Source organism: Rhincodon typus, chromosome 7 (genome assembly GCF_021869965.1).
Source record: "Rhincodon typus isolate 14 chromosome 7, sRhiTyp1.1, whole genome shotgun sequence".
NCBI classification, from domain to species: domain Eukaryota; kingdom Metazoa; phylum Chordata; class Chondrichthyes; order Orectolobiformes; family Rhincodontidae; genus Rhincodon; species Rhincodon typus.
The window spans coordinates 15,799,563-15,811,349 of NC_063338.1; the positions used below are offsets into that span (position 1 = coordinate 15,799,563).

General features: G+C 48.6%; 1 protein-coding gene across 1 annotated transcript in view; it reads right to left on the minus strand.

Moving 5' to 3' along the window:
- Positions 1 to 11,787, minus strand: part of LOC109911710 (collagen alpha-1(XVIII) chain-like) — a 140,705-nt gene that overhangs the window by 65,212 nt on the left and 63,706 nt on the right. The window contains exons 11-15 of the mRNA XM_048598699.1: positions 11,010 to 11,168; positions 9,552 to 9,605; positions 9,413 to 9,457; positions 2,160 to 2,282; positions 206 to 277 (exon numbers count right to left, since the gene is read on the minus strand). Coding sequence (XP_048454656.1) covers positions 206 to 277; positions 2,160 to 2,282; positions 9,413 to 9,457; positions 9,552 to 9,605; positions 11,010 to 11,168 — 453 coding nt within the window. The remainder of the gene's footprint in view (positions 1 to 205; positions 278 to 2,159; positions 2,283 to 9,412; positions 9,458 to 9,551; positions 9,606 to 11,009; positions 11,169 to 11,787) is intronic.

Below are 11,787 nucleotides of genomic sequence, written 5' to 3' on the forward strand. Positions count from 1 at the left end.
TTCAGAGGGATCCCAGGTACCGGAGAACTGCCCGTCGGACCTGCTCTGCCAGGAGGGCTCTCGGATGATCGGACGACCAGGAGAGCCGGGAGTCGCAGTGTTAGTTGCGTTTTGGAGCGGGGCTGGGGTCAGCAGGAACGAGAATGGCGATGCCGAGTAAGTGAATCGGGGCGAGGTGGCGTGAGTCGTCGCCGTTCAGCTTTACCTGAGCGCCTTCCGGCCCCCGTTCCCCTGGCAACCCCGTCACGATGGGAAGTGCGGATCCTTCTGCGTCCTCCTGTCAAACGGGAATTTCGACACGGCGTGAGATTCTGGCACAAAGCCCACGTCCAACAGTCATGCCAGCCTCGGGCAGAACAAACCCTCCCGCGCGCCCTCCCCCCCTACCCCCCCCCTCCTCCCCCCCCTCCCCCCGCCTCCCCCATGAACCTGGCGCAGACCAGGGCATTGCCAGCACCAGGCTGAGTGGGTAGAACGCTTGGCCCCTCAAGGTGGTGCGTACGAACTCCCACCCTGGCAGCTTCCAGTGCCAGTCTGGGCTGAGGAGGAAGGGAGGTTTCCCTGGTGTCCAAACCAGTGTAATTCCCTCAAAACCAGGCGTCACTTGATCCGGATCACTATCCTGGAATTCCCTTCCTCATAGCTCCGTGGGTGTACGGTCACCACAGGAACTTCGACTTGATCAAGAAAGCAGCTTGCACCAACTTCAATTAGGGACTGGCTACAAAATACTGGCCCAGCCACCACTGCCGCCCACATAAATACATTAAGGAAAAAAAAGTGAACAAAAACAAATCTGCTCACTGCCATGCCCCGTTACCAGCCGTGCATAAACTGACATTATACCAGAAGCCACTCTTCAAAAGGATGCAGTTGCTGTGAAGCACTCGGAGATGTCGTGAGGCCATGACAGGTGCTATAGTAATGCAAGTCTCCCTTCCTCAGTCAGGTGATAAGCGCATTTGTGCGGGCCAGCTGGACAAAGGGAGGAAACAGCCCCCTGCCTCTCACGTTAAACAGGCATCGAAGGCATTAATGTACACTTTGCTCCCTCTGCTAGTGAGAGCACGGAGAGCTCCAGCATTCAAATGTTTCCCTTCTCCACCCTCCGCGACAGCGCCCCACCCCCTGGATGGGTCTATGGCTTTCGGAGAAAGTCACCACAGCTTCCTGTGGTGCAGCCCAATATTGTGCTGTTACCACGCAGCTCTCTGGCCAGCCAACAGAAAGGCTGCACCCCCCCAACTTTCCCACAGACTCAGCCCAGAGGAAGCGCTGTCACTGCTGGATGTGGGGGTGACGTACTTTCAACAGGAGTTGGGAGCACAAACATGTGGGGGCTTCGGTCTGATGGATTTATCCATGGCTGGAGCTGTCCCCACCAATGACATTCAGGACCTTGACTGCTCGGTGAGTGAGCAAGCTTTTCCCCATCCTTCTGCAGATCACTTTTAAGCTATACCCCATCACAAGCAGGAACAGTGGGGGGGTGGGGCGGCACGGTGGTTAGCACTGCAGCCCCCGCAGCACCAGGGACCAGGAATCCATTCCACCCTCGGGCGACTGTCTGTGCGGAGCTTGCACGTTCTCTCCCCGTGTCTGCGTGCGTTTCCTCCGGGTGCTCCAGTTTCCTCCCACAGTGCAAACATGTGCAGGCTAGGGTGGATTGGCCATGCTAAATGTTCCAGGGACGTGCAGACCAGGTGGATTGGCCTTGTGAAATGCAGGGTTACAGGGATAGGGTGGGTCTGGGTGGGATGCTCTTCAGAGGGGCGGTGTGGACTCGATGGGCCGACAGGCCTGCTTCCACACTGTAGGGAATCAATGAATAAAAACAGATTCTCCCTCTCTACCCTTTCGGGACCGCTCACTATGTTGAAACTTCTTACAAGTCCCACGGAACTAAAGATTCCCCATTCCCCCTGCAACCATTCTTGTAAGGGCTGGTGATAAATTCCAACTCACCAACCACACTCAAAGCTGAGAATTAAGTCTCAAAACTTGGCTTTCACCCGCAACCGATTTCCAGTGACCCTGCACGTTGATAAAGGAGCTTTCCCTGTGCGAGGGGTGCAGGGGTGAGTTGGGGGGTGGTCGGAAGTGGTCCAGAGGTTGAGAGTAGGCGAGGTTATATCAAAACGTAGGCTACAAGGACTTACAAAGCCAGCGCGGAGAACTGTTGCCGATGGTCCAGGAGGACCAGGAGGTCCTCGGGGTCCTATTGGCCCTGGCAACCCGGCTAGGCCAGGCTGACCAGGAATCCCGGCTTGCCCCGGTGATCCCTGCAAACGGAAAGCGAGGAAAGAGACAACATGAGTCAAGGGGAGGGCAGATCGTCTGATCAGAGCCAGCCTCCTGCAGTCCCCTTTCAGGGAAGGCTCACTTTGCTAATCCAAAGGCCCGGCTCAAACAGCACTCAGCAGGCAGCGTGCGGGGCTCACAACTTGTGGTCCCCGATCCAGGACTGAGAGGGTGCTGCACCATCCGCTTGTCACCTTCCCAATGCAACTTTAAATGCAAGGTGCCGTCGAGATCCCACAACACCATTCTGGAGGGCAGGAAGGCGAAAGGCACGACAAGTTAGGATTTGACGCCCCCTTAGCGCCGACATGCAACTTGTAGCGAAATGCTCGGTGCACTCCATGACTTAGGACACTGCAATGGCGAACACACTCAATCCCAGCCTAAACCAGCACCACATGCTTCTACATTTAACAGCAGGGAGCAGAGAGACGGACAGATTGTAGATAGGTAGAGCGTGAGGTGGGGGGGAAGGAGAGCAACAGGGGAGGGGGAAATGAGGGAGAGAGTGATGGAGGACAAAGAGGGAACCAGAGGCTGTAAAGAGACAGGAAGAGAAAGAGAAACAGAGAGAGGGAAGGAGGGAGAGTGAGAGGGTGAAGAAGAGAGAGAGAGACAGAGGGGGGAGGACAGAGAGAAAGGGTGCAGAAAGAGAGGGAGAGGAGGGACGAGAGGGATAGAAAAGAGAGGACAGAAATAGACGGGTGGGGCAGAGAGAAAGGGAGAAGAGGCAGAGAGACAATGAGAGAGAAAGAGAGAAAGAGACAGACAAACAGAAACAGAGAGAGAGAGAGACAGAGACACACACACACATAGATGTGCCATTGCTAAGGAAATTCTGCAAACAGTTCCATCTGTCAAAGATGTGGATAATTCTTTTGACAAAGTGCATCATGCAAATAATGGTAAAATTCAAAGCCGAGACCCTTAATCTGAACGCAGCAACAATTGTAAAAAGATGAAAGAACTGATGGCACAAATAGAAATAAATGGAAGTGACTGCATAGCTATCATGGGGACGTGATTACAGCATTCCCTCTCATTGTGTTTCCGGCTGTGTGGGCTTTGGAGATCAGTGCGCGGCAGCAACTTCTGGAATTGGAAGTCAATGCCTCAACCTTGGAGCAGTTACACAGCCACATGGCTTGAAGGGGAATGTTGTATAGCTGCAGGATGACCAAGACGGAAAACTCAATATTCAAGAGAATTCAGCATTCCCAGAAAATGGGCAAAAAGGGAAAAGGAGGTGGGGTAGGTTTGTTAATCAGGGCTGGTATCAGTGCGGTGGGGAGCAGTGACAGAGGTGCGATAAATCATGATGTGGAATCAGTTTGGGCAGAAGTAAAGAACAGCGAGGGAAAGAACTGATGGGTGAGAGTTGGCCTTAGGATCCCAAACAGGAAATAATGGAGGTCTGTGAGAAGGTTGCTAGAATTGTCGTGGGTCATTTTAATTCGCATACTGACTGGACAAATCGCATCACAGAATCAAAGAACATGTAAGACAAATTTATAGAGTGCATCAGGGATTATAGCAGCATGTTGCAGGACCTGCCTGGGAACAGGCTGTTTTAGATACAGTCAGAGAGTCATACAGCACGGAAACAGACCTTTCGCTCCAACCAGCCCATGCCGACCATGTTCCCAAGCTAAACTAGTCCCACCTGCCTGTGCTTGGCCCATTTCCCTCCAAACCTTTCCTATCCATGTGCTTATCCAAATGCCTTTTCAAAGCTGTAATTGTACCTGCACCCACCACTTCCTCTGGAAGCTCATTCCACATACAAACCACACTCTGGTGAAAAAGTTGCTCCATGTCTTTTTTAAATCTTTCTCCTCTCACCTTAACAATATGCCCCCTAGTTTTGAACTCTAGGGAAAAGACCCTTGTCATTCACGTTATCAGTTCCCCTCGTGATTTTATAAACCTCAATAAGGTCACCCTTCAACCTCTTACGCTTCAGTGAAAGTAGTCCCAGTCTATTTTTAATATCTCAAACTCTCAATTCCCAGCAACATGCTGCTAAATCTTTTCTGAACCCTCCCCAGTTTAATAGTATCCTTCCTCTAACAGGATGACCAGAACTGCACACAGTATTCCAGAAGAGGCCTCAACAACGTGCTGTACAATCTCAACATGATGTCCCAACTCCTATACTCAAAGGTCTGAGTAATGAAGGTAAGTGTGCTATACACCTTCTAAACAAGCCTGTCTACTAGTGATGCAAACTTCAAAGAATTATGTACCTGAACCCCCTAGGCCTCTCTGTTCTACAACACAACGCAGGGGCCTACCATTAATTGTGTAAGTTTTGCCCTTGTTTATCTTGCCAAAATGTAATATCTCGCATTTATCCAAATTAAACTCCATCTGCCACTCCTCAGCCCGTTGACCCAATTGAACAAGATCTCTTTGTAATCTTAAATAGCCTTCTTCACCGTCCGCTACGCCACCAATTTTGGTTTCATCTGCGAACTTACTAACCATGCTTCCTGCATCCTCATCCAAATCATTCATATAAATGACAAACAAAAGTGGACCCAGTACTGATCCCTGCCGAACAGCGCTGGTCACAGGCCTCTAGTCTGAGAAAACAACCCTCCACCACCATCCTCTGTCTCCTGCCTTTAAGCCAATTTTGTATCCAATTGCCAAGCTCACCCTGAATCTCATGTGATCTAACTTTACTGACTAGTCTACCATGTGGAACCTTGTCAAAGAACTGGTAATATGTAATTAGATAGGATTAATTAGTCATAGAGTCAGAGAGGTCCACAGTGCAGAAAAAGGCACTTCAGTCCATTGAGTCTGCGCCAGCCACCTAACTATTCTAATCCCACTTTCCAGCACTTGGCCCATAGCCTTGTATGCCTTAGCATCGCAAATCTAAACGCTTCTGAAACGTTAAAAGAGATTCTGCTTCTTCCACCCTGACAGGCGTTAAGTTCCAGATTCCACCACCTTCAAAGCGAAGATCATTTTTTGCACATCCGCTCTCAGCATCCTGTCCCTTACCTTAAATCCATGCCCTCCTGGTTTCTGATCCCACCACCAGGGGGAAAACATTCCTTCCTGTCTGTCCTATTCTACACCCCTCGTAATTTCAATCGTGCCTTCTCCTTCAGTCTCCTCTGCTCAAAGGAGAACAACCCCAGTCTATCCAATCTCCCTGAAACTGAAACTCTCCATTCCAGACAACATCCTGGTAAATCTCCTCTGCACCCTCTCTAGTCACATCACTCCTATAATGCGGATTCCAGAACTGTAGCTGCGGCTTAACCAATGTTCCGTACAGTTCCTGCTTAACCTCCTTAATCTTAAACTCTAGGTCAGCTAATAAAGGCAAGTATCCCATATGTTTTCTTAACATGTTATCTACCTGTCTGGCTACCATACCGGGTGGACTTACATACCAAGCTCCCTCTGGTCCTTGTTCCCAGGGTCCTACTGTTCATCATGTTATCCCCTCACCTTGATTGTCCTGCCCAACTGCATCACCTCACACTTGTCCGAATTGAATTCCATTTGCCACTGATCAGCCCATCCATACCATCCTGTAATCCTCCTCACTATTTACCATCCCATGAATTTTCTCGCAGTTAAGGATCCTGTAGGGAGTAGCGATCACAACATAGATTTTTCAACTCAGTTTGAGGGAGAGCAACTCGGGTCTCAAACCAGTGTCCCTCAACTTAAATATAGACAGTTACAGAGGTCTGAAGAAAGAGCTGTGTATAGCAGCTGGGGATAATAGGTTAAATGGGATGTCAGTGGAGGAGCAGAGAGATACATTTGAGCAGATATTTCATAATGCAAAGCAAAAACTCTATTCTGTTCAAAAGGGAGGGCTTAATGAAAAGCACAAACTACCTGTACTCAACGAAGAGATTATCCAATCAAAAACTACGGTGTACAAAGTGGGGAAAACTAGTGATAGGCTAAAGGATTGGGCATGTTGTACAAACCAGTGTCAGATTACTAAAACAAAAACTAATGAAGAGGAAGAAAATAATTTTGAAATGAGTCACAAGTAACTTATAAACAAACAGAAAGAGTGTGGCCATTCTTATTACAAGAAGGTTGGAGTTTAAAAAGTAGGAAGGTTTGTCACAATTGTGCAGGATGTTGGTGAGACCACTTCGAGAGTACTGTGCAGTTTTGGCCCCTGTGTTTAAGAATACTTTTAAAAGTGCTGGAACTCCCTTTCTAACAGGCACCACCTACATCCCACAGACTGCAGCGGTTTAAGAAGGCAGCTAACCACTACCTTCTGCTGGGGCCAATAAACATTGGCCTAGCTGGCAAGTCTCACCATCCATGCAAGATCAAGTTCAAAAATGAACCGGGGTGAACCTGAAAAGACAGTGACAGGGGCATCAAATTCTGAACTTGCATCTCTCACCTTTAGGATTCAGCCTGCGACCGCCCCTTAGCAAGCAACACTTGCTTAATATGGCCTTACGTCAAATCATGGTATTTTGAAGTGACGGGGAATGCCTTACTATGTTGAAGGCAATAAATAAATGGAAGGTACTATTATGTGGCTTTCCAGTGCCCGCAGGAGTGACATGCATGAAGGAGAGCCACATCGTAGTCACCGCGGATTCGGTAACAGAGGATTTGTGAAGAGAAGGCAAACCAGGGCAGGTCTTATATAGTTAATGGTAGGGCCTTGGGGAGTGTTGCTAGACAAAGAGACCTAGGGGTGCAGGTACACAGCTCCTTGAAAGCAAAGTCGCAGGTAGACAGGGCGGTGAAAGTGCCATTTGGTATGCACGCCTTCATTGGTCAGTGCATTCAGTACAGGAGTTGGGAGGTCATGTTGCAGCTGTACAGGACCTTGGTTAGGCCATTTTTGGAGTATTGTGTTCGATTCTGGTCACCCTACTATAGGAAGGATGTTGTGAAACTTGAAAGGATGCAAAAAAGATTCACAAGGATGTTGCCGGGGTTGGAGGGTTTGAGCTATACAGAGAGGCTGAATAAGCTGGAGCTATTTTCTCTGGAGTGTCGGAGGCTGAGGGGTGACCTTACAGAAGTTTATAAAATCATGATGGGCATGGATAGGGTGAACAGCCAGGGTCTTTTCCCCCATGGTAGGGGAGTCCAAAACTAGAGGATTTAGGTTTAAGGTGAGAGGGGAAACATTTTCATGCAGAGGGTGGTGCGTGTATGGAATGAACTGCCAGAGGAGGTGGTGGAGGCTTTAGAGAGATATGGGCCAAATGCTGGCAAATGGGACTAGATAAGTTTAGGATATCTGGTTGGCATGGAAGAGCTGGACCAAAGGGTCTGTTTCTGTGCTGTATAACTCTATGACTCTAAGGAGCAAGCTGATGAAAGGGTTCATAAAATGTGTATTATCTCTGTCTTTATAATCAGAGATATCGAGTGTGAAAACAATGTTAGGCTCAGCTTTTGCAGGGCACTGAGTAGGCCTCTGCTGGAGTCTGGGCATAACAAACAAAGGATGCTGTTAAGGCTTCAGAGAGGGTGCAGAGGAGATTTACCAAGGATTGGTACCAAGGAGGAGAAATGTCAGAAACGTGGAGAGACTGGGATTGTACTCCGTGTAGCAAAGGAGGCTAAGGGGAGATTTCATGGAGACAAAGCCTCTTCTCCCTGATGAGAACTATTATTCCATCTGCACGTTGTGGACTCTTCCTCATCTTTGGGAGTAAAAAAAATATTGTTTCTTTTTTATTGTGAAAACACGATACAATATACATGTGGGTAAATGAGCAGGCACATGCTGACTTCCCTCATCTGAGTGAGGAACTACTGAGCAGTCAACCAGAGCAACACAGCCAGGATGCTGGGTCAAGTGCACATGCAACACAGCCAGTCTAGTACATACAAACATCCAAATGTCGAGGCAGTGATGAGAAGCTGCAGCAACTAAGGAGGAAGAGGACAGAATGAGCGCTGAATGGAAGAAAGAGAAATAAGCACCGAGGAGAAACAGGACCACGCAAACAACTACGGATTATTCAGGAACCAGACTCGGAATGTCAGTGAGACACCATTTCCCAGAACCAGGAGGTGGGGGAGGTGGGATTTGTAACAATGATTGAAATCCAGTGACCGTTCCATCTTTATCCTGCACTATCTTCTTAGCTGACTGATCACTACGTAGCTGGCTTTTAGCGCTTCACTTCTTCGTGTGGCTCAACGGCAACACTTTTGCCTTGGAGTCAGAGGGTTGTAGGTTCAAAGCCGACACGAGAGACTTGGGCCCGAAATCAGGACTGAGTCTCTCAATGCAGTGACAAGGGGGCTCAGCACTGTGCTGTCTTTCAGTGGAGATATTAAACCAAGGGCCTGACTGCCCTCTCAGGAATGTAAAAGATTGCTCTTCACCATTTGAAGAGGAGCCGGGGAATTCTCCTCTGTGTCCTCACCCACAAAAATGGCTAAAACCAGAGCTTCTGTTCGTTTGTTTAATTGTCGCTTATGGGAGCTTACAGTGACCAACATGGTACCTGTACTTTCTCCCCTTTTAATATTGAGAACACTTTGAAAGTACTTCCATCGGCTTTGGGACATCCTGACGTGGGTAAAGGCGCTACGTAAATGCAAGTTGGGAACGCCTGAACCGACAGAGGCACTGCCCTCCTGAAAAGAGCAGGTTAGGATTGACCGTTCATCATTGAAATGACGGAGGTGTTTGAGAGAGCAGCTGCAGAAGCCCTACAAAAGAGGGGCCACAGATATAAGCTGGTCACTATTAAATGCAATGGGGAATTCAGGAGAAAAGTTGTCAACTCACAGCCGAGTGAGAACGTGGCACTCCCTGCCACAGGGAGGGGTCAAGGTGAATAAGGTAGATGCATTTAAGGGGAAGGTAGCAGAGAGATAGAAATGAGATGAGTTACAATGAGGTGGGAGGTGATGTGGACCAGTTGGGTCGAAGAGCCTGTACTCCATGCTGTAAACCACTATGAGGGGTGATGAGCTAATCGCCTGTTTTTGTGCTGAACGTTAACCTGAAGGAGCAGAGAATCTAAGCTCTCTACTGGCAAATCCACAGCCACAAGCCATTGATTGTCGAACGGACGGCTGGGGTGGACAGTCATGGCACTGTGGTCAGGATGTGTCATGTCGGCCTTACCTTAGGCCCCTGAGCTCCCGGGAGTCCCAGGTCACCAGGTTCGCCCTGAAAGCACAAGGTACGTTTCATGAGTAGACAGAACAAGGGCAAATCTTTACAGCGTTACATGCCAGTCACTGTCCAATCAGAGATGAAGTACCTGCAGTCCCTTCTCCCCAGGCAGTCCCGGTTGGCCATCTTGTCCAGGTAGCCCCTAAAAGAAGAAGAGGAGAAAAGGAAAAATAAATCACTGCAACAATCCAGTCAGACATTAGAGAACGGTCAATCTATGTCAAGAGAAAGGACTATTTTATTTAAGTTCGCAGGGTCGGAAGGAAGGAGATTAATAGCCAAATCAGACAAGGTGGCGAGTTTTTTCCTTTAAAAAAAGTGTAGTTTACATCAAAACAAATAAAGGTAAATCCTTCACTTGCAAAGGACAGATCAGAATACAGAATTCCAAGACAGTGTTCGGAACGAAGGTGTGTTCCCGAACTTTTTTCTTAATCGAACGTGTTAAGGATTCAGTGGGGTTGCTTTTTGTTGCTGTACAATCCCAATGGATCTCATAGAGTCATACAGCACGGAAACAGACCCTTCGGTCCAACCAGTCTGTGCCAATCACAATCCCAAACTAAACCAAACCCACCTGCCTGCGCTTGGCCCATATCCCTCCAAACATTTCTTATTCATGTACTTATCCAAATGTCCTTTAAACACTGGAGCTATACCTGCATCCCCCGCTTCCTCTGAAAGTTCATTCCACACACAAGGCACAGTTTCTCCTCTCACCTTAAAAATACGCCCCTTAGTCTTGAAATCTCGTCTCCTAGGGAAAAGACAACTGCCAGTCACCTTATCTATACCCCTCGTGATTTTATAAACCTCTATAAAGTCACTCCTTAACCTCCTACGGTCCAGTGAAAAAAGTCCCAGTCTATCCAACCTCTCCTTACAACTCCATTCCCAGCAAATCCTGGTAAATCTCTTCTGAACCCTCTCCAGTTTCAATAAGACCTTACAAAATAAATTTAGACTATTTTAAAACAAAGCATTTTAATTGTTGCCCTCTAAACATGCCACCTCACTCAACACTCTGTCTGTTCCTATCCTAACTCATGCCAAATCCCAGTGTTCACTGATCTACAAAGGCTTGTAATTCCTCAACATCCATTTAATTTTATCATTGTGTTCAGCTTCCTCCATGGCCTCCTGAAAATCCCAGTCTGTCTCTCTAACCTCCTACTAATTCCCACCACGTGAGCACCTCCCAATCTCACTGATGGCCAAAGCAGACAACTGCCGAGGTCGGAATGTTCTCTAATTCTCTCCTTTAAACCTCTCCAGTGCACCAGTGCTCACCACTTTTTAAGATGCTCCCTAAAATCCCTACCTCAAATGATCAAAGCTCCCAATGCGGCTCGGTAAACGTTCCCATGGAAGCACCTTGGATCGTTTGACTGAATCGAGGGTGTCATGTGAATGCAGGCTGTCCCGCGGTTGTACCGGGGGATTTCAGCTGGCAAGCCAGGAACGCCGATTCGGAAAAAGGCGCCTTCATTCAGAATGCTGGCCGGCCGGATGAGCTGCTATCGAATCATAAACCCCTTTTACTTACCGGAGGTCCCATTGGCCCAGAGGGACCAGGCCTCCCATCTGCTCCCGGGGGCCCGGGCGGACCTGTTGGTCCAGGGGGGGCAGTGTCGTTCACACCAAAGATTCCCGGCCGGCCAGGGAGACCAGGGAGTCCAGGTGGCCCAGGAGGTCCAGGCATTCCCTAAAGGAGAAACTAGAGTCAACTTTCACACTCCGTGTAAACTGACATGGGATGGGAGAGGGGAAAGGCAAGGGTAGACAAGAGGCTTCAAAAAGGTCCAGCAAATTCAGGATCAGCACAATAACTATCCGATTTTGAACACAAAAAGCTGCTGTTTTACTCCACTGCCTTGGACTCCCACGTTGCTGTTACCAGCCGAGAATCATTGCTGGTTGTGGGAGCTTGCCGTTGCTCTTTACCACATGCTTAACAGCTTCAAAGCCGGTCGATAGGATCATGGAGCACGCCACAGGCTGGATTTTCCACGGGGAACCAACATCGACATATTCTCCCACTTCCCAAGTCCAACTAGCAACATCCTGTCCTCCAGGAGCGTTTTATACAGAAGGCAGCAAATCAGGCAGTGTCTTGTAGATATGGAAGGACCAATGGGCAGGGCCAAAGGGATGGCCAATGGGAGAGGTAATAGGATGGCCAATGTGAATAGTCAGAGGGATGGACAACGGGAGAGATCAAAGGGATGGCCAATGGGACAGATCAAAGGGATGGATAATGGGAACAGTCAGAGGGATGGATAATGGGAACAGTCAAAGGGGATGGACAATGGGACAGATCAAAG